At 34.4% G+C, this 21,942-nt stretch overlaps 4 protein-coding genes across 10 annotated transcripts; all 4 read right to left on the bottom strand.

The window, feature by feature from the left end:
• Window positions 1–1,595: 1,595 nt before the first annotated feature.
• LOC118059712 (16 kDa phloem protein 1) lies at window positions 1,596–4,416 on the bottom strand. The gene is made up of 5 exons (XM_035072657.2): window positions 4,234–4,416; window positions 3,468–3,533; window positions 2,528–2,666; window positions 1,964–2,099; window positions 1,596–1,795 (listed from the first exon to the last, which is right to left on the bottom strand). Exons 1-5 carry the CDS (start codon window positions 4,328–4,330, stop codon window positions 1,739–1,741), a joined length of 495 nt encoding a protein of 164 aa, XP_034928548.1. The 5' UTR covers window positions 4,331–4,416; the 3' UTR covers window positions 1,596–1,738.
• A 2,633-nt stretch (window positions 4,417–7,049) lies between these two features.
• On the bottom strand, window positions 7,050–11,375 carry LOC118059714 (serine/arginine-rich SC35-like splicing factor SCL30). 7 transcript variants are annotated; one of them, XM_035072660.2, is made up of 9 exons: window positions 11,157–11,329; window positions 10,763–10,808; window positions 10,502–10,672; window positions 10,337–10,414; window positions 8,926–9,090; window positions 8,794–8,831; window positions 8,042–8,114; window positions 7,771–7,953; window positions 7,050–7,395 (listed from the first exon to the last, which is right to left on the bottom strand). In XM_035072660.2, coding segments are annotated over exons 2-9 (831 nt in total). In that variant the 5' UTR covers window positions 10,765–10,808; window positions 11,157–11,329; the 3' UTR covers window positions 7,050–7,274. The 7 variants fall into 7 exon arrangements, with proteins under 7 accessions (XP_034928551.1, XP_034928555.1, XP_034928550.1 ...); XM_035072664.2 differs by having other exon boundaries at window positions 10,755–10,808; XM_035072659.2 differs by having other exon boundaries at window positions 11,226–11,323.
• A 2,543-nt stretch (window positions 11,376–13,918) lies between these two features.
• Window positions 13,919–18,258, bottom strand: LOC118059766 (uncharacterized). Its single transcript, XM_073412026.1, has 7 exons — window positions 17,272–18,258; window positions 16,998–17,073; window positions 16,084–16,903; window positions 15,820–15,923; window positions 15,074–15,213; window positions 14,847–14,982; window positions 13,919–14,737 (listed from the first exon to the last, which is right to left on the bottom strand). The coding sequence occupies exons 4-7, from the start codon at window positions 15,879–15,881 to the stop codon at window positions 14,713–14,715; spliced, it is 363 nt and encodes a 120-aa protein (XP_073268127.1). The 5' UTR covers window positions 15,882–15,923; window positions 16,084–16,903; window positions 16,998–17,073; window positions 17,272–18,258; the 3' UTR covers window positions 13,919–14,712.
• A 141-nt stretch (window positions 18,259–18,399) lies between these two features.
• On the bottom strand, window positions 18,400–21,233 carry LOC118059716 (receptor-like cytoplasmic kinase 176). The gene is made up of 6 exons (XM_035072666.2): window positions 20,734–21,233; window positions 20,125–20,450; window positions 19,701–19,836; window positions 19,446–19,588; window positions 19,226–19,349; window positions 18,400–19,037 (listed from the first exon to the last, which is right to left on the bottom strand). Exons 1-6 carry the CDS (start codon window positions 20,783–20,785, stop codon window positions 18,571–18,573), a joined length of 1,248 nt encoding a protein of 415 aa, XP_034928557.1. The 5' UTR covers window positions 20,786–21,233; the 3' UTR covers window positions 18,400–18,570.
• Window positions 21,234–21,942: the final 709 nt, after the last annotated feature.

Consider the following 21,942-nt stretch of genomic DNA (forward strand, 5'->3'; position numbering starts at 1 on the left):
AGAGAAATAGATGCATGATTCAAGTTTCCAAATGTAATGTTATGTTTCTGTATAGTTATTTTTTTTCTTCCAGGGTTTTAAATAACCATAACTTAGATCAAATGTATTTTAATTTTCGGTAACTGAACAATGTAATAGAAATGTTTTACTTAATTTTTTTTTATATAGCAAAAAGTATCAAGTCATTTTAGCAATTAGCAATCACTACTTTATTTATTGTGCTATTGTTGCTGCGGGATGAAAAAAAAATGTAAAAATATATATTTAGAATATGAAAAGCTTTTTAATGTTGTTATAACAGTTTAATTAACCTTAAAAATTCTTAACACAACTTTTTTTTTTATCTAAGTTTTAAATTAAATAATGTATAAATTACACCATATGATTTTGTTGATTAGTCAAGTTCAAGTAAAACAAGACATCTTGTCAAATTAATCCTAATAAATATATCAAACTTGCAACCCAGAATATTAACTCTAATAGATCAAATTAATTATTTTATTTTATTATATAATAAAAAATATAAAAATTGATTTATCAGTATCTCAATAATAAAGTCTAAAATTAAATAACCCCTCATTTTAGAATTAAAAAATATAAAAATAAAATAAAAAACCAATAAAATAACTCAAATGAGCTGTTACAACAAATCTCATGTGCGTGACTTTAAGGGAGGCTCACAAGCTTTTTAGTTGTTTTATTAATTCTTTTTATATTGTCCCGTCTAAAACTTAAAAGTGCTCGTTATTAATTTGACAAACCTCAGGAAGTTGGCCACGTACAAAGAGGACACGATCTCAGGTCTTTACCTCCTCTCTCTAATTTTTTTAGATGGTTTTGATGTATTAATATAAAAAAAAAAAATTATTATTTTAATATATTTTCATATAAAAAATATTTTAAAACATTATTATTATTACAATAACAAACATGATCTAAGTGATGGGATAGATAATAACATCTAACAATTCTTTAAAAAAAAAAAAGCTTTTAAATTTTTAAAATTCTGACTTACTTTCCAAAGGTCTTAATTGCCCTCTATTATTGTTGGAAAGATGATTGCAAACATGTATTTTTGTCAATTTCCCCCATCTATCTTCTAAAACAACGAAATTGTTTACATAATATCAAGCTAAAAGAATAACTAATAATATACTATTAGTTATTTTATATGTTTCAATTTTTTTTTTTAAAACAAAAATAGAATAGATAATAAATCCATAACACACCAAAAATAATAAAAATATCTTCATATAAAATTCATTGATATTATTTATATATCACTAACTATTTCCCTATCACTATAAAATTACCACAGCTCCATCCAAATTACTAATACTTTTTTCTTTGATTTGAAAATATACATCCTTTCAAATCAATATGGACTACCGCCTCCGAATCCGTTTGGCTCCCCTATATGTGACCATCCCGAGGTCATTAAGATAGAAAAAAACGTTAAGAGTCTCAGAGATAAAATGCACAAGTCTTTTTTAAAAAAAAATATTCCGTGTTGATAAAAATACATGTGCAATGATAACACTTACAAGGAAAAAATAATCTTGTCCAATCCGAGATAACAAATAAAAAATTCCGTGTTGATAAAAACACATGTGCAATGATTACACATACAAGGAAAAAATAATCTTGTCCAATCCGAGATAACAAATAAAAAATTTACAAATCACAAAGTGTTGCAAAGCATGGGGATTCATTTATGAACAGTGGCAATAAAATCGAACTAAACGGAGCTTTGCTTCCATCCACCATAATCTTCTCCAGCATCTTCCTCTTCTGCCTGCAGAGAATCCAACAAAACAAGGTGCATTATTTTTATTTTTATTTTATTCAAGTTTTAGTACTGTCCAATTGATTTTAATATATATATATATATATATATATATATATATATATATATATAAACCCATCATGCATCGATCATCTAATCATCAAACGTATGGATTACCTTGAGGGTAAAGGTGACGCCAACTTGAATCTCTCCACGGTAAGATTTGTCAGCATTAATCACTCTATACTTCTGAGTCTGTAGTTCAGCAGTTCCATTCTCCACTCCTAATGCCAACAAATCTTTAACGTAAATCCTGCATAAAAGAAAAGGATTGGAATAAATCTAACAAGATTCTTTCAGAACTGATGCTGTTAATGGATTTATTTTGCTTGTGGGCTATCCCGTTTGATAAAATTTAAGAAAAAAATCGAACAAGTAATTTTTTCATGCTTCTTTTACTTGTTAGTATCAAACTCTTGGCATGGTGTCAGGCAAATTTCTCAACTAAATGAATTTAATGACAAGCATTACTTAGGTCTGGCTCCTGCTAGTTCAAGTATATTTTCCTCCATATTCTCTGTTAAAGCTATGCTTGCTATTTGCAATCAACCCAAAATGCATCGCTCCACACTAACTTGCTTTATATATATCATATAGAAATCAAAAAAATACTGAAAATGGAAATTTTAATCTATAAATTAATATACATTCGCCACACACACATATGTAACAGTGTCTTACGTGGCTTCGCCGACAGAATCATCAGCAGAGAAGGTGTCCCTGTCCATGATTTTAAGAATGAGCTTATAGTTGCCACCTTGCCCTGGATACTCTACCTTGAATGTAAGAGTCTCATTCCACACTGGACGCCCACCTTGACCTGCACCATTGATATGAAGCTACTTAAAGAAAGCACTTCGTCTGTAAAACAGCTGTGCATGCCTTGTACAGTTACAATCTGTCTTTACCAGGGGCTTCTCAGTTGAACAATATTCACTAAAATAAATCTGGATCAATCATGGAATTTAGAAATTGCATGCTAAGAGGTAAAGAATATTATATAGTATAATTGACATTGCAACATTGCCTTCACTTACAATGTTAATTTTAATCTATAAATTAATGTCTGTAATATTTGCTGTCAATACAAACCAAAGTATACCCTAACCAATTTATTGGCAACATGAGCTGTGAATTGTGATTTCATTAACATTGCTCACATCCTTTCCAATAAAGACATTTTAAGTACAACTATTCCTTACTACCTGTTGGCAATAATGGAGATTAATTCTTCTGTAATCCATTTACAAAGATCAATGAAGAATTGCGCATTCCTTTAGGAGACGGCTACAAATTTGACTGTCAAAATAAGACCTTATTGACGCAAGTTGCTGGGGAAATTTCTACACTGGTTGGTCACCATCTAGCACAAGGAACTTTCGTGATTTGAAATGGGTCAAATCAAGAAAATAATCCTTAATTGATTTGTTTGAGCCTAATTAATTGTTCTCAAAGTCTATCTGTCAAAGGGGTAGATAATGCTTAGAGGCTAGTGCATGCCATCAACAGAAGATAGCATATAATAAGATTAGATTAGGGTTTTTTTTTTTTTCAATTTGATTTTCTTGTGAAACTAAGATATATTAAAATTCACATCAGTTTGAGTAAGTAAAGAACTAACCTCTTGCTACTTTGCTCTTGCGCTCTTGGCTTTTGTATTTTACCAGAACATATGGGTCCATGTTAGCTGCCATCGTATCAAAATTAAAATCTTCGGAGCTCACATTCATATATAACCGAAAAAATAAAAAAATTTGCAATTCACTTTTAATGAATATTCAGTGTTCAAGGAAAAAAACTCAATGCTTTTCTTTTCCAAGTCATGCTAAAAGAATTGGTATATACAAAATTGAAAAGTTAATGTTTAAAAAGTGGAGTCCCTTTTTAGCCTATTCATTAACGTTTTTAATGCCAACCCATTTAGTGCATGTTTTTCGAATTATGTTTTGTTTAAAAATATTAAATTAATTTTTTTATTATTTTGATTTGCTAATATTAAAAATAAAAAATAATATTGAAGCATAATATCTTTTCAATTAAAAAACACTTTTAAAAAACGTTATGCATTATATTACTAAAAATACACTTAATAAAATCTCAAAACCATCTAAATTAATTTGAAACGGATTTGTTGAGAGTAGATATACAAATGGCATAGAAATTTAATTATGAAAAATAGAAGAAAGAGTTTTCTTGCTAAAAAAAAAATCAAGAAAAAACAGAAATTTAATCACGATGGACGAAATGAAATCAGAAACTACTCCAGATGAATTTGGAGTGCGAACAAGATACACACTCGTAGAAGTGCAAGAACACGATAAATCAAAGATATTAGAAACAACTGATCTACTCAAGATGAATTTGGAAAAAACAAAGAAGATACATACTCAAAGAGCTGGAGCAGTAACATGATAAACCAAAGAAATCAGGGTTTCCAAGGCCTTTTGCCTTCACCAGCTTCACTTCCAATATTCCGACGGCCATCTCTTTGTTTCTCTCTGACTTGACGATTCTATAAGATTATATATTATCTCAGTGCCTTCTGCAATACTTGTATGTTCAAGCGTGGTTTATATCGAAAGAGCCCATCATGCATGGACGAACATATATAGTCGATACAACGACGACGGGCTGTATTAATCAAGATTGACCGGATCATAGTGGCTGTCTTCGGTCAAATGTACGAAAGCAATATAGTTGTTGTTTTGTTCCCTGTTCCATTCTTAATCACATGGGCAATTAGGGTTTAAACTAAACTATATCAAGTGGCCGTTTCCTTTTTTTCTTTCGAAAATAATAAGAAAGCATGGTGGCAAATAAAGCAAGACGTGTTGTTTTTATTTGTCTGCTTGAGTTCAAATTGATAGAAATTAATCAATAGCCTGTCAATACATTTCACATTAAATTGCTCAAGTTTAAACCTCTCTAACGCCCTCTAGTAATCAATACCTTTAAGTTTGTTGTTTTTTTATAACAAATACACACAATTAATGGTCACCATGAAGTCTTACAATTAATTAATTAGATTTATATATAAACTGATCCGAGAGTATCAAAATTAAAATATTATATTCATAAAATTATGACTTATTTGTGAAACACGGATATTCCTCGCACCATTAATTAATTATTTCTTATGGATAACAATATATTTTTTGTTAAAATGAGATTAATGGCAACAAATATGAGATTTGAAATTGCTCTCGATTTGAATAGATAAATCTTTTTTAAAAATAAAGTATTTTGTTAATTTTCTCTGGTTGGTCTCTTGTAGAGATCAATTCGAATCCGTTCATACCATAGATCAGTTTGATATATAGTGATTCAACGACGTATACGTATAAGAGAGTCGTCTAACAAAATAATGTATAAATTAAAGATAACTCATAATTAAGGGGAAAAAGACAAAGCAATAAAAAAGGAAAATGACGTTTCATTAATGAAGAAGTGTTCTTCACGACGGCTGCCTTCGTGGCATGAGAAAGCATCGACTTTTCTGGCCATTAGACTAGTTTCCTGCCTGCCTTAGAACTTGTCTACAGGCCTAGATTTTCTTAACCTAATTCAAAGTATTTCAAGGCCAAGTTCTTGATGATACATCATCAGTGGCTGCTACCGCGTTTTTTATGAATTTTACTTGTTCATTAATTATATATGTGCCTTCAAAAGTGACACCGTTTGACTTCTTGATAATCACGCCGTTTGACTTCTTGATAATCACCAATCTTATTGTCGATGGCTTTTACCTACCTAGAGGTTTTTAATTCAGTAGCCTTTTATAGGGTGCAACTTGACAGAATTTTTAATAAGCTTTACACAAACGTTCTAAAAACAAAATTAACTTAAAATATCCCGGTTAGCTTTTATATATATCAATTAATTTTATAAATTTTAAAGTTAATTATTATATAAATTTTTTCATAACTTTAAAATTTATAAAAATCAAATTAATAATTATAAAAAAATAAAATTAGAATCTGATTAATAGATTTACACCTTTCAAGTTAGAAGCGCTGTTTCTGCCGATGCAGGCCCATGAGTTTCTTAATTTAGAGCAGGTATGGAAAGCAATCATCGTCCAACTAGAGCTTGCTTGCCCAGTTGCTACTCCCGATGCATTTTGAAGGCACATATGCATTTACCATAGTATTGTTAGTGTGTGGGTCAGTGTGGTAGCGGTTGTTTTTCAAATAATTTTTTGTGTTGAAATACATGTAAATGATATTTTTTTATTTTTTTAAAAAATTATTTTTAATATCAGAACATCAAAACGATTTAAAAGGTACAAACCACACTCAATTTTAAAAAAAAAAAATATATTTAAAATTTGTCAAAACCCAAGTTAAAACGCAGCCTGAACGGGCTGAACACAACCAGCTTGATGGAGAAAAAGAGAGCCGCAGCGATGACAAAAGGAACACTCCTGAGTTGCAAGAAGCCCTCTAGTTTAAAATTCCTCAATTTTTTCTCAAGTTCTCGACTGGATTCGTGACACTTCATTTAAAATGATCCGACAATAAAAAAATTCCCAACTCATTACTAACTTTTTTTGAACTCCTCTTCTTTTGAAATTCTAACTTCTTGAATTCTAAAACGCCGTTATTTAGAAGGATGAAATTGCTTATAAGATCTCTTCTCATTTTTTATCAGTTGATTCACCTGCTGCTGCATAAGAATTGATTTGAGATCGCTTGTGCTATCAACCGATTCCTTAAACTGGTTGTCATGAAGTACAGAATGGCCTAGATAGCTTGGGTCTCAAGTATTAATGAACAAATTAATGGGTTGCAACAGTCCAATACCTGGTTTCTACTTGTTCCTCTGTGTCTTGTGACTCTGGTTCTTTATGCACACACACGTATACGTCCGCGTGCTTTTTTATTTTTAATTTTAATTAACATTCAACAGTATAACTTTTTTTATTCAGAAAGAAGATATTTGCAGAATTGTTTTAGATGGTAGGTCAAGGAAAAAGGAGAGGGAGAGAGGCAATCGTTGCGAATTTACTTGGATTAACTAAGTTTCAGGGTTGAGTTGAGAGAGATTAATGAGCTGGAGTTCTATTTATTATAATTTTAAAGGAGGTATCGTATGTCTAGCCAAATCAACAGAGAAAAATAGAGGAATTTCAGACTGAAGGGAAGCGTGACCCATCATAACACACTAACGGCGCAACTGGATGCATTCAAATATCAAGATCATATGGAGATAAAATCTGGAAAGCTGCGTTGCATCAAGCCAGTTGAAGTGCATAAACGATTAAATCAAAACATAAGTTTACGTGGGTTTTGGAAAAAATTTAGATATTCCAATTCATCCACTAGAGGCAACATAGGCCTACTACCATCTGCTGATGCATGCTGAAAACCATGTTAATCCTGGCACACATCAGACTCATGACCATAGACTAGATTCTACTTCATTTGCCTTATCTAGTATGCCTTGGTGACAAGTCAGCCGACCTAGATCTTGATCCAGAAGGTGACCTTGATGCTCTACCAGGTGACGGCCTCCAAGCTCGTGCTTCCTCGAAATCATATGCCGATTTCCTACAATCAACATGTTTTCAAGTATAGCTTAAATGCACATGCCTCTTAAGAAATTTGGGTCAACTGATAAGCATAAACAAATTTCAGAGTGCATTCATCCCCTACTAAATTAACTTTGAACTGAAAGAAGACATATTAACTGCTCGGTTTTATAACAGGGTCTAAAACCATGAACATTGAACAGCATTCCTATCATTACCAGTCTGGCATTGTGATTCTCATAAATAATTAGGAATTTTCTGTTATGAAAGCATCATAAAACCCATGCTTTTCAATGCCTGTGGTCAATCACTTCTGCATGACAGCCCACTACAAGGGCATGGAATGACCTAAATACATGGATGACAACAGTAGAGAAGAGAAATCTACACTTACTCGCCAAACCCATTGCCATTTTCATTAAGATCATCACCATGGCCATAGGCTGGAGAATACGACCTGCGGCTGTGGTCACCATCTCGCTCTGGTGGAGGACCTCTCGGAGATCTTGGATGGCCTGCATGCCTTCTATCAGGGGAAGCGGAGTAGTCCCGCCGTCTCGGGGCAGGAGAGTATGACCTACCAAAGTTAAAATTCACATCTATCAACCTGTTTCAGATGTAGATTAGGACAATATGATGGCAAATTTGTAACCATGGAAGCTTACCTGGAGCGATATCGAGACCTAGAACTGGGATAATGGCGAGGGGACCGTGATAATGAACGAGAACGAGAACGTCCTAAAACATATTTGATACAGAGCAGTGATTAATTTTGTAGCAAACCAATTCAAGATTTTAGCAGAGGGAAAAGAAAGGACACGAAGATTAACACCAATGCAGTAGTTTGATTGATAAAGGAAATTTGCTATCCTCATGTCATCTCGCAAGATTAATAAACCTTGATAACTCAACTTGAAGCTCCCCACCAGGATATTTTCTAGGATGGTTTAACCACAAATTCCTTCCTCATGCGCCAAAAATTCAAAAATAAAAAATAAAAAATCAATGCCACTTTTCTGAAGAAAGTGAGCATGTTATAGGCTAGTAATCTTTTATAGACTGATAATCATAATCCTACAAAAATAGCAGTGGATCCATGTTATGAGAATCATTGATGATCCATTGCTTCAACATCACAATCACCATTATTTCAAAGACTTCAATTTTTTCCAAAGAACATATTTTTACTTTGGAAATATGCACGACTTCCAGAACCATTCACAAAATGCAGAAGAACCATACACAAAATGCAGAAAAACTAGTCTTCAAGCAATACAAGAAACAAGTCGTGCACAGGGTCATTATCAATTTAGTCAGCTGAGCTGAACACAGTCATTTGCGGACAACAGAAAATGTGGACAAAAACTTCAATAAATCATGGTACTGGAAAATAACACTATAATGAGTGATGGCTTACCATAATTGGAGGATCTTCCTCCTTGACTCGATGGTCCTCTGTGGAATGTACAAAGTAAATGTAGAGAATCTAAAAAAACTAATAATTATAACAGTAAAATCACATGGTTTATGCACAAGGGAGAGATATTACCTAACCCTAGCTCTGTGGCGCATCTCCTCGGGCCTTTTTCTTGTCTCTGCTGCTAACACCACAGATATCTGCCTCCCCGCAAAAATCTGCCCATTCATACGATGCTGAGCTTCCATAGCTTCATATGGATCCACAAACTGCACAAATGCAAACCCTCGAGGTTCCCTGCATATAAGACACAGCAAGGCATCAATCAAAGTATGGAAAGTTGTGTATGAGCAAGCACGACTTTCTGAGAAGAGTGACTTACTAAAACAGCTTGCCTAGGGATTGTCATAATATCACTACCTAGTACCTTTCCTTACAAATCTACAGTCTAGCTCCAGAGCACTTACACATACGCGGACATGATTTTACTGAAAGCAGGCTTAATGGCTGGCCTTTTCTTTAACAATCAAGTATGAAAGGCAACTTCAAAAGAGGCAAGTCACTTGAAAAATCTTCACATTCTTGTAAATATAAGATGCACTTCAATTCAACGTTCCCAAACTTAAATTCTCCTCAAGTTGCCTTCAGTTGTCAAGAATCAATCTTCTACCTCGTCAAACTTTAGTGGTTGTTTTTTTTTTTAATCTCTCTTCATAAAGGAACATTCTTCATTGAACATTACTCTTGAGACCAATATGTTAGCGAATGATAAACAGTAGGTCTTCATCAATGGTGGGGCTTGGTCTTGATTTTTAACTTCAAACCAACATACCCCCTGACAAACCAGTTCAAAATTTAATTCACTGTGAAAAAAAAAAACCAGTACCCTGATAAATAGTTTGGAAAGCAATTCAAGTATGCTTTCCCATCCCTATTTACATATCGTAACTGAAGTAGCTAGCGTAATTTAGGAACATAGAATCAGGAGGTAAAATCCAAAAGAACAGCATATTTTCCCTTTCCAGTAAAAATGAGGGCTGGTAATTTACACTGCGATTAATAACTCCCAAGATTTCTCCTCATGTTACTATCGACTAAAACAAACAAACAACAAAGCCATAATCCTCAAACATTACTATCAACTGGAAAAAAAAAAAAAAAAAAACTTTATTGAAAGTCAAACACACATAGAAGAACTCCACACCATTTGTGCTCCTATTGACTAGTTGATAACCATTTCACCAGTCAAAGCACTACTGCTCATGCTTATTCTCAAGCTTGGTTATTTAAAGGTAGAGGCAAATGACTGACTCTAACAGGATTGTGAATAGCTATCATAGGCATTGCATGAATAGAATGAATCAATAAAGTATTTCTATAAAAATAGATAGAGAAGAGAAGTAAAGTGGTAAACAAGAAAAAAATACGACCTACACTGTAAGTAACAATGACAGAAACATAAAATAATTGAATAAAACCATGGCAATATCTCATTACCGATTTAACCAATTCCCCGTATGAAAAAAAAAAAAAAAAAACTCACCCTGTGTAGTAGTCCTTAGGAATATAGACGTCTCTTACGACTCCGAATCTCTCAAATGGCCCTCGAAGTTCTTCTGGTCTGCAAAAAAAAAAGAACTCGATAGGGTATCTCTTAAAAGCTCAAACCCAGTTCACCAAAACAAATAAAGGGTGAAATTTCAAATACCTGCAATCAAGAGGAATGTTCCGAACCAGTAGGCTTCCACTATTTTGGTCCTTGCGTCTCCCATATCCACCACCACCTCCATATCCTCTTCTTGGTGGGCTTCTTACACGCCCTCCATATCCCCTCCTCGGAGGACTGTAGTATGGTGGACTATATCTCCTCATTATATACCTATCAATTCAACCACATCATAATTTATGTCAATCTAACACATAAATTGCATCTTTTCAACAAAAAGAACAAAACTTCTTGCCCCGTTACATATTCTTCTATTATTGGAGTAAAATTAAGCCAGCCCGTTGTGTACCTAGTAAAGAAAAGTAAAAACAAAAAAAAATCAAACTATAAACCACAATTTAGTTCTAATCCCCCCATTTGTTTTCTGCTAGTCTCATAATCAATTGAAGTTAACTGCACTAGTTGAGTCCATTAACTTGAATGAACTAGATAAAAAATAAATTTTACCAGTCAGAAAGAGCAATCGACCTTCGCTTTTTACAGTATCAACTAAAAAACCCCAATTATAAGGACCATTTCAGCTTCAATTTTGGTTTTCAACAACTTAATTATGAGCTAGGGTTTTAAGCTTCTTTAATGAGATTTGGAGAAAAAATAAAATAGAAGAAGAAGAAGAAACAAAAGATTAAGTTATTACCTGTACAATGATAACTTTTACGATGAGAGACAAAGAAGAAAGGTTTTACTTGGATCTGAAGGTACTTACTGTAGTAAAATCCGATGATCTTGTCTTTAATTTTTGTCAGGCTTTTATTTCTGAAGCGAAATCAGGAGGGGATTTTCTTATAAACCCTAGATGGACCGGAATAGTGGCGGGTCAATCCGGTTTTTTAAAGGATTCAGGAGTAGGAGGCGTCCCAGATAAATCCTACTTCATGGCAGTAAATAACAAAATAGTCCCTCTAGTTGTACAGAATAAATTGGAATGGTACCCCTAGTTTTAAATATTAAGAAATTAGTATTTCTCTTCCGGTTCTTTTGTAATTTATTTTGTTATTTTGTCTTGAAGATATATAAAAAGGAAAAACATGAAAATAATACGAAAATATTAATGAGAAAAACGAATCATTTTAAGCATGGTCAATATTGGTCAAGGGACTAGTAATTAATTTTTTTAAAGTAAAGAGACTATTTAATGTATTTTATAAAACTATGAATTAATTTATAATTAAATATTACTCTAAAAAGCGTGAGTTTTTTACTATGCAAGGCTCCACTATTCATTCTCTCAGGCATTATTGTGGATGGGCCATGCAAAATTTTTCTTTTCTTCAATTTGATCCTCAAAATTTTTCCTAGTGATTTAGTTCTAATCAAAGACTAATTGATTTTAATTTCTTATAAAAAGATGGAATTGAAAAAAAAGGGACTACAATGAAAAAGAAATCAATTCATTCTTATTATTTTTTTAATCCTTGATTGAGAGAAAAGAGAGAGAGGTCACCAAATTCCAGCAGAAAAAAAAGAAAAATGTTGTTGGAAGCAATTTAAACCACAAAGCAAATAATATCCGTGTCAAATGATTCTATCTAATGAAAACAATTAATATTAAGTGTTTTTTACCTCTACAATTCATGAAAAAATAGATATAAACTCAAGGTAATTTTTGAATTCGGGTTGATTTCTGTCTTTAGGGCAAGTCATAGATAGGTTTATTACGATTTCTATATGTTTTACAGGGTTTTTTTTTGTCAAAATGGGTTGAAAAACGAGTTTTTGAGTAAACTAATCCAAGCCCTAATTTTCTAATCACCATAGTAGGTGAAATCTGGACAAAACAAACGATGTGTCGTATGTTTTTTATTTCAAAAAAAAAAAAAGATTGGACGATATCTCATCCACATTAGTTACAAACAAAAAAAAACTAAAGGCCCAATTGCGCAGGCCATGACAAAATAGGCCAAACGGGATGGTCTGGGGCACCTGGCATACCAAGCCCAGCAACGCTTGACCTTTGCTCCTTTTTTTTTCTAATGTTTTTTTAATTAATGATTCTTTTATAGTTTTTTCTCTATTTTTTAAAATTTATATCTAAATTAACACTTCTTTTCTCTTTTATTTTGTTTGGAAAGCCTATTTTACATGAAAAATTATTTTTTTTAGTTATACATTTAAATTTGAAGAGTTTTTTCTTATTCATTTATAATTTATTTTTTTTATCTTTTGTATAGATGAATTTTATTTTTGAAAATTAAAAACTATTTTTTGATAATATCTATAACATGTGCAGCTTCACATGATATTTTTTTATTTTATTCAATCAATTTAATTTATATCTCTATTTCTATTATCGCTTGCTTAAATAAAAAAATATTTCAATAAATAAATTTAGCACACACAACCCGGTAAATGTTTCGTCTTCCAACATTAAACATCTTAATCTATATTTTTTCTCTTGATTTTTTTAAGTTTTAATTTTAGATATCGTTAATGACTTTTTATTTATTTATTGGAACACATAATTCTTGATTTTTTTTATTACATATATGCATAAGATTTTTTATTTGAATTAAGATTTTTAAAACAATAAAAATACATTAAAAAAACTTATGTATACAATTTTTTTATAAAAAAATAAAAATATGTGTCATGCGGTGAACTCGGGTTAATTAGTCTAATCACTCTAGGGCTTTGATTTTGAAACGGGGTCTTCTGTGGGTCAATGATGAGAGGCAATATGGGTTTATTGGTGTGTATAAACCAACTACCCACCGAAGTTTTTTTTCGCTCACCTGGTAAACATTCATGAATCGTGCACTGGGAATTTTTTTTTTCACGGTAATTTTTTTAATTCGAGCTTGAAATATATCACCCGAATCATTTCTAAAGAGCAAAGAGAGTATTGGTGTAGAGAATGAAGAGCGCGGATCTGCGATACAAATTTTAACGATTCTGGCATTTGCACTCATGATTACTGGAAAGATTGTCGTCGAGAAATTAAATACAAGTATTGATCTAAAAAACAACTGGAAAATATCATGCTACCGGACTGGAAACTGACTCGGCGGAGGTTTCAGGTCTTCGGGTCATCTGACCAATTTGGTTAATAAATTGACCCTTTTTCAATAATATAATATAAATACATTAAAGGGTGATTTCTCAGTAACATTTTGTAGATAGGTGGTTTGGTTCATCGGGTCATCCTAGTAGATTAATGACACTCTACGTTAAAAATGGTTTATTAATTATAAACATGTCACAATTTCAACACAACTTTTAATTAATAAAAAATAATAATTTAAAGACCTAAATTTCAAATTAACAAATATAATTCAAATAACTAAAATACAATCTAAATTTAAAATCTTGAATATTTAAATGACAACAATCACAATGTCTATCTAAGAAAACACAGGTTTCGTCATTTTTTGAATGAACATATCAGGTTTCTAGGTATCTAATGAAATTTTGTTCGTTCTTTCTTTTTACAATTGACCCGGCCAAGTTTAGCAGAGTCACTCAAGTCATCAAAAACCTTGACCAGATCAGATGACTGTCACGGGATCAGTTTTGGCTAGTTAACTAACAACCCAGACTAAGTTAGACTCTGGATCTCGTTCTCCGAATCAATCTACAGCCGGATTTTACAATTATGCTCCAGACTACACATGCATAAGATCAACGATCCCTTTCTCATTACGAGCAAAGATGGAAGCACGTTATTATTATTAATAAATAAAAATGGATGGTCGTAGGTTACATCTTTAATTCTTTACAAAATATAGCCAACACTGCTGATTGTGTTGTGTACAAGATCATTGAGTCCTTTCTTCATCTCATGTGTTTCAGGCTATTGACGACCAAAAACTCTCCGAAGAAATCAGCAAAATGAGCCCATTCATGAACCCCCTCAATTTTTGCATCATGTATGAAACGAACTTCCACTTCTGCAGCCGCGCGGCAGAAACAAATTCTACATTATGCCACAACGAGCATGCTTGGAGACACCAACTAGCCTGGTCGTCAAGCATTCTTGCACACCAGGGAAGAAAACAAGTCTGAAATACCATCAGAGAAGCAACCAACCAGAGACCTCAAGGCACCAGCATGCAACCGCAACTTTCTCTGATTGCAAGCTGTCAGAACTCATGACTGGAGGACTTTTTTGGAATTCATTTCTTAGCTGACCACAAGCTGCACTTGCATCCAGGTCCCCCTTGTTCGACACACACTGGCAGTTATTTTGCGTGACTCTAGAGCAGCTGCAAATGCTTGTGCCTGCCGAGTGGAAAGGTAAAGCAAATGAAATGGTAATGCGTGATTTGAATACTCAAGTGTTCTTACTGACAGCAGGGGAAAACCGTGTGTTTATGACTGGTGTGCATACCGCCTTTTTGTGTGGATGCTTGTAATCAGAACCTTGAATTGGATTGAAAGAATCAGATTCACATGATGACCACGTTCCCACAGGTGAAGTAGGTCGGCAAGTTCTTTAAAATGCTCTACTCTATCATTGACCCCAGCTGCCCTAACAAATTACAAATGTATGTTACAGGATAGAACAGTCCTATCAATTCAAATGAAGCAGAGAAATATTAAATGAAATTTCAGTACCTAAAAGCGCATGCTCAAAGGATACTTGTCGAATGGTTTCAAGGAAGTGCTCCTTGCAATCTTTCATAATTGCTTCTAGAGGGTAGGATTTTGCATTTGGAACAATTGATTCTGTAAGTTTCTGGTTCGGAGCATGTAAGCTGGTGTATACGAGGGAAAAAATGATTAAATGTCATCACAGGCTAACATAAACTTTTGGCGTCAAAGGGATCCATTAAGAGAAAAATGCATCAAGACATGCACATCACTGGAAATGGCCCAATTTACTCAGAGACAGATGACAACATTTACAGTGTCAAAGAATTATACAACCATATATTCTCTGTTTACTCTTACATCTGAAACCTATGTATAGAGATCCGCTGAAAATTTACAATAAACGGGAGGCCAGTTGTTTCAGAAGTAAATAGTATATGAAAATGGCAGAGCATTCATGTAGGCATCTACAAGTATCTTTGCAGCTCTCATCTTCACTAATCTTTGAACTAGCAAAATCAATGTCAAGGGACTCATTTTTTTCAGTCAAATCTTATCTTAATTCTTTTAGGTCACCGTTTCCACTTCCAAGTAAGCTTGCAGAGAAAGATTATTCTGGTCAAACTTATCATTGATCATGGCGGGTAAAACTAACCAAATCAAGAAAGGGGACACACAACAAAGACAATAGTAGTCATTAAAATAATTAAACAAAAGATAGAATAGAAGCAATGGGATAATCGTTGACAAAAAAATTGAAAAGGCACCACCTTATTCGAGCATTGGTGTGCTTCAAGTTCAACATTGGTTCACCCATTCCCATGAACACCATATTTGTCTCCCTGTGCTCGAATATCTCCTCGACAGCCAAAACCTGAGTGTATAAAGCACTAAGCATGACTTTGAAAGGGATGGAGTAGTTACAGAACTACCAAGTCTATATGTTCTCAGTCATACAAACAGTAAAACACTCTCAACAGTCCCACTTGATAGTTGGGTTTGAAGAACAATTGCACAAGACATGCAGCACTGACCTGCTCAGCAACTTCATGCCTTTGAAGATTCCTTGAAAAAACACCCCTTCCAGTGGCACAAAATGAGCAGCGCAAAGGACAGCCTACCTTAACTATAAACGTAAAAAGGAACCACGAGAACCACGAGAAAATTATCAGCAACCCGTAATGACACCATGACCAAGAAACTTTTTACTAAGGCTAATCCTTGATATGGAAAGTACTTGAGATGAGAAACAGGCAGAAAGCCGCCTTGAACCTTTCTTATCTTCAACTGAATACCAACAGTTTCAATCAATCTGTTATCGTCCAGTATCATCAACAACTGCTTGATCATTAGCAAGCTTGAGTGTATGACACCATACACTTAACTTCAAATTAGAAAGGGGTGAGTGCAAGTGTTCGCTTCCCCAGAACTATAATTACATTGAAGGATAAAAAATAGAATTTCTTATCATATGATACAACATTCGAGACCCTATCATATGATACAACAACATTCGAGACCAAGTATGTCACGCAAATAAAGAATATGACACATAGCAGCAGTAAAATTGCCCTGAATATAGCTTTCATTTAGCAAGAACCATGTAGCAATGTTAAAACCACCTCGATCAACAGAGCTAAGTTTGGAACAAAATCAATAACAGCACAGAACGCCAAATTACAAATCAAGCATAACAGCATATCAACCTTAACCGTGCCATCAGCTGCGGTTACAGTACGAAAAATTGGTGATCGCCCAACTTTCCATCCAGCTTCTTGAAGATCATTTCTAATTGCCAGTTTGTTTGTGTGGTGCACCGCACAGACAAAGGAACCAGCCTGAGGCACTAATTCCCTAGGAAAAAAGGGGACAAATAAAACTAACGTAAGCTACAAGAACACCAAAAAAGAGCTGCCCTAAATTAATTTATGAGTTCAGTACTGCTTACATTGACTAAAATCCTGTGTTTCTTTTACTTTTCTCCGGTATATTAGATGGTGGAGCTGCTTTCCTCTACAGCGTTGCTATTTATATATTTTTTCAATAGAAGAAGAAAACAACGAAATTGAAATATAAAAAATTGAAGTCTTAAAAATAAATAACTAAAACTCAATTTATTTTCTCTTCAATTACTGAAGTATCACAACTAATTACTTTCTTCTGCTCCATTTTCTCAGGAACCAAACAGAAAACAAGTAGCTTTCAGCTTTAATGATGATTACCTGGCCGAGTTCGAAGGCGATTTTCTGAAGCTCAGGCTCGGACATGCCGAGTGGGTCCAAGTGAGAGGCACGTGATGGAGCGGAGGAGGAGGCGGTGGTGGTGGAGAGGCTTCGAGAGGATATGATGGTAAGGGAACGAGGTCGCATGGCACGTGCTATTGGCACGGAACACACGTGCTGGAGCAGAGACATTGAGGTGGCAATCATGATCGCCGGTTGTCGCCCACGTTCGCTGTCTCCGTTAACACAAAACTCGAACGCAACGTAATGATCCCTTCATTGTAATTTAATTTTAAGACCTTCATGTTTCAGTGAAGTTATATTTTAGTCCTGATAGTTTTGAAAGCAACATAATGATCCCTTCTGAACTAAGAATTCAGGGACTTGAAATAAACTCAGTGCTACTCTCATGTTAAGAGAAATTTATGATTTTACTGTCATCAAACGAGTAGTGGATGAGTTTGTTAGGAGAAGTTGCTGGCTTTGCGTTGTCATCATAAGAACAATTGAAAGCATTTGAGCTTGTAAATGTTACCAAAAATTGCAATTTTGATTACCAGGAGTTAAATGTTTCCATAGAAAAATGAATTTCTCCCAAGATTAAACAGTTTCTGATCTATTTCATATTGCCGGGGGACATTGCAAGAACAGGGCTAATTCCTGCTCTACTCTTGGACATTTGGTCTTCCAGTAATTACAAAATCAGGAAACTTAAGAGCCAAGAAGTAAGAGCTGCATCTACATTTATTAACGTTGTCATGTTTTTAACCATAATCGGTTTGCAGGGTCACTTGAGCTTGTTGATAGTCTCTTGAGTTTTGATGGTGAAAAAAATTTACCATGCTTTCTAAGTTTCTTTGCCTGTCGTTCGGGCGTGGGACAGCTTGCCCGGTAGGTGCAGATCCGGATATACTTCTTTATTATTTGTACAAGGGTCTCGTGTCCCAATATGAGACTTGATTTTCAAGAACAATTGAGTTCCAAGCCAAGAGAATTTTGTTTTAGGTGAACATTCAGTGGACCGGGGCCAAACCTGGTCCCTCTACCAACTTGTAATCACAACCATGCAAATTCCATTTCAATCCTAGAGTTTCCGGTGCTTCTTCAAGTTCCTTATCACCCGGTAAGTAAGCGTGACAAAAAAACTGTCATATTTAGATGTTGAATTGAAGAACTGTACAGTAAATTTCATGTTTCGAATTCCATGCTTTACGGGATACAACGCTCTATCAAAATAAATCTGTAGTTTCCTTGGGATCAATATACAACGTAAAGCATGTACTGCACATTCTTCCTCTTTTATGTACGACGAGGTGAAATATATGGCCCGGCATAAGAGGCAGGTTTTCCACTGGAAACTTCGTTGACATTTTTCCTGTGATATTTAGGACCATTGCTTGAACTTCGATTAACTCTTTGGGGGTTTTCACCACGAGAGCCCTTGGATCCATCGTTGTCATTGGAATTATGAAGTTGTTCCAATGCTTTTACCACTGCTTCCATGTTTGGCCTGTACTTTGGCTCGGTTGATAGGCATTGAATTGCAAGGTTTGCTGCTTTCAGAGCATCACTAGATGAATACTGGCCTTGGATGCGAGCATCCATAACTTGGAAAATTCTGCGCTTGCTGCTAAGGTAAGGCTTTGCCCATTCAACTAAATTGTGTTCCTTGGAGGGCCTGTTCTTGTCTATTGCTCGTCTGCCAGATAACATTTCAAGGAGAACAACCCCGAAACTGTATACGTCACTCCTCGCAGTTAGATGACCTTCATAAAGACAAACAGAAGTGAGATGAAAGCAATAAAAAGCCATAGTCGTATAAAATAAGCATTTCTTTCAGGAGAATAAGGTTGAGAGCATATTGCATAGGATTGAGTTGTTCCACTGTTTGACACTGCGGTTGAAGCAGGGATGACAAAAGTGAACATGACCATAGTGGTGATTTGAAAGATACCTGTTGCCATGTATTCAGGAGCTGCGTAACCGTAGGTACCCATGATCCTTGTAGATACATGGCTTTTACTGCCTGTTGGCCCATCCTTGGCCAACCCAAAATCAGAGAGTTTGGCTCTATAATTCTGTCATTTCACAATGTACAAAGAATGTGTAAGAGAGGTGCAAGTAAAGTGAAAGCTCATGAAGCAAAACTCAAAAACTGAAACATTTTCACACACCGAATCGAGCAGGATATTAGAAGCCTTAAAGTCTCTATATATAACTTTCGCCTTATCACTGTGAAGATATTCTAGACCCTTGGCAGCATCAAGGGCAACCTTCATGCGGAGATTCCACGAGAGTGGTTGAAAATAAGAAGCCCCTGTTCCAGTAAGAAAAACTATTTCAATGATTTTTATCCAAGATATTCGAGGTCATAGAAAATACTACAACTTGAGTTGAAAGGTCGATATCGGATGATATCAACTGCTCACTTCTGAAAAGATGATTCTCCAAGCTTCCCTTGGGCATAAACTCATAAACCAGAAGCCGGTGGTCATCTTCTAAGCAATAGCCGATCAATTTTACTAGATTTGGATGATACAGCTGGCCCAGGTAGTTTATTTCTGCCTGCAGTTGAAGAATCAGCACAAAATCTATTAATCATACTATCTTTAAAAATTATCATCTATGTACTAAAACTGCCAAGAGCCGGATCATTAAGGATGTTCTAGTGAATCTGTTTCAATTCTAACTTGGTTAATCCAGCTCTTTACAAGAAGCATTGAATACCAGTTCATATTGGACGATTGATTGTATCTTAACTTGTCTCTGGACATTTGTAAACCTTTCTACAAAATTCAAGAAAGAGTTTTAGAAATAGGCAGGCAAGGAACGAATGGAAAAGGGGATACTCACCAACCATTCCTGGTGACCCTGGGAACTCTCCTGGTTAAGCCTCTTTACAGCAATAACTGTACCTGTTCCAGGCTTGGCAGCTGTCAATGAATGCTCATCAATCCACCCTTTGAAGACACAACCAAAACCACCTTCCCCCAACACACTATCAGGACGGAAGTTCCTGGTGGCTGCTTTTAATTCACTAAAGGAAAAGCTCTTCAAATTTGAGGACTGCAAGATCTCACCCTGTGTCCGAGGAGTTGAAGGCACTGTGGAAGAAGAGACCTTGCTGCTTGACCCACTCTTGTCGTTCCCACTTTTGCCAGCATATTTTGTGTTCACCCCTGGATAATCAACGCATCATATCTTATAAATTCATCTAGATGTCTACAAATGCAAAGCAAGAAATGAACCGTCTACTTACAAAAAGACTTTGGAAAAGAAAATAAAGGAAAGGAAAAATGTCCTGATCGATAGCAAATTTGCCAAGAAAAATAGAAAAATTACTACAGATTAAATCTTTCAACGAAAGATCAAAAAAGGAATGAACAAAAATTACTACCTTTTGGCAGACAGTGAGAAAAAATATCCATCAAGAACAAGATGTGTGTGAATTTGTGAACATACCGTTTCGAGGAGGACTCTCAGCTTTAATTCTTGCACTGAAGCACGACCCCATTGACACAAAGACGTCGAAAACCCTTCACTTTGGTCACAGGTTGCAGCTGCTAAAGATTGAATAACTATTGAAACCCAGCTCAAGAAAGCTTTGATAGAAACAAGGCAAAGACAAGCTTGAGACAGGGAACAAAGAGAAACAAGTCAAGTGTGAAACCAAGAGCTTTATATGTAAAAAAAAGCTAGCTGTAGCCTGCCTCTCCTATGATCATGACAAACTAGAAGCAAAGTTTGAATGATTAAAAGAAACACAAAAAGGAGAAAGCTAAACAAGAATGAGTAAGAGGCAAAGATGGACAGATTATGGTGTTCTTTTGTGTTTTGTTTGCCTTCTGGGAAAGTTCTATTTATTAGAACTTCGCCAGGGACAAAAGTGAAAGAATTGTCTTGGCCTACATTTGCGTTTCCTTTTATCTATCTACCAGGGGGAAATAAAGGACCTAAAAACGAGAGAAAAAAAAAAAGATTCTTTTATCTACGAGTGGAATAGAACTCGTCACCGCAAATTAATTCCAATTATATATTTATTTTTTAACCTTTTGGTAGGATGTAACGGAATCTTGATATCGTCAAAAAGTCAAATGGGGTGTTTTAAAATACTTCTCAAATTATTTAATCCAACATTAAAATAAAAACTAAATTTAAAAAATTATTTTAATATATTTTTAAAAAACATCATAAACATTATTAGCCTAGAATTATTAGATGTTGCTTTCCAAAATGATGTTTGTAAAGAATTTAAATTTTTTATTTAAAATTAATTTTTTTATGTTTTTTAATTATTTTAATACATGAATTTTAAAAATATCTTTTAAATTTTAAAAAATATTTTTTTAATATATCTTTTAAATAAAAAAAATATTTTAAAAAACATCTTGTCCACGTAGGAAATACCCCAAATCCATCAAATCTAGTAGTAGGCTTTTTATGTATTGATTTTCATAGGCAAATGGTAATAAAATAGAAGAGGGGGATTAGAAAATGGCATTAATTACGGTCGGCTTTCTTGTCTAATGGTCAGAAATCCTGTCCCTGTGTACAGACATGCCTGATTTCAATTATTCCTAGCCGTTGGATTGGCCTCCGTAATTTATCAGACAACCAATGAAGCAATCCTTGTATTAGTTGATTATGTTCAAATTGGGTAGCGTGTTTATT

Source organism: Populus alba, chromosome 10 (assembly GCF_005239225.2).
Source record: "Populus alba chromosome 10, ASM523922v2, whole genome shotgun sequence".
In the NCBI taxonomy this organism is placed as follows: domain Eukaryota; kingdom Viridiplantae; phylum Streptophyta; class Magnoliopsida; order Malpighiales; family Salicaceae; genus Populus; species Populus alba.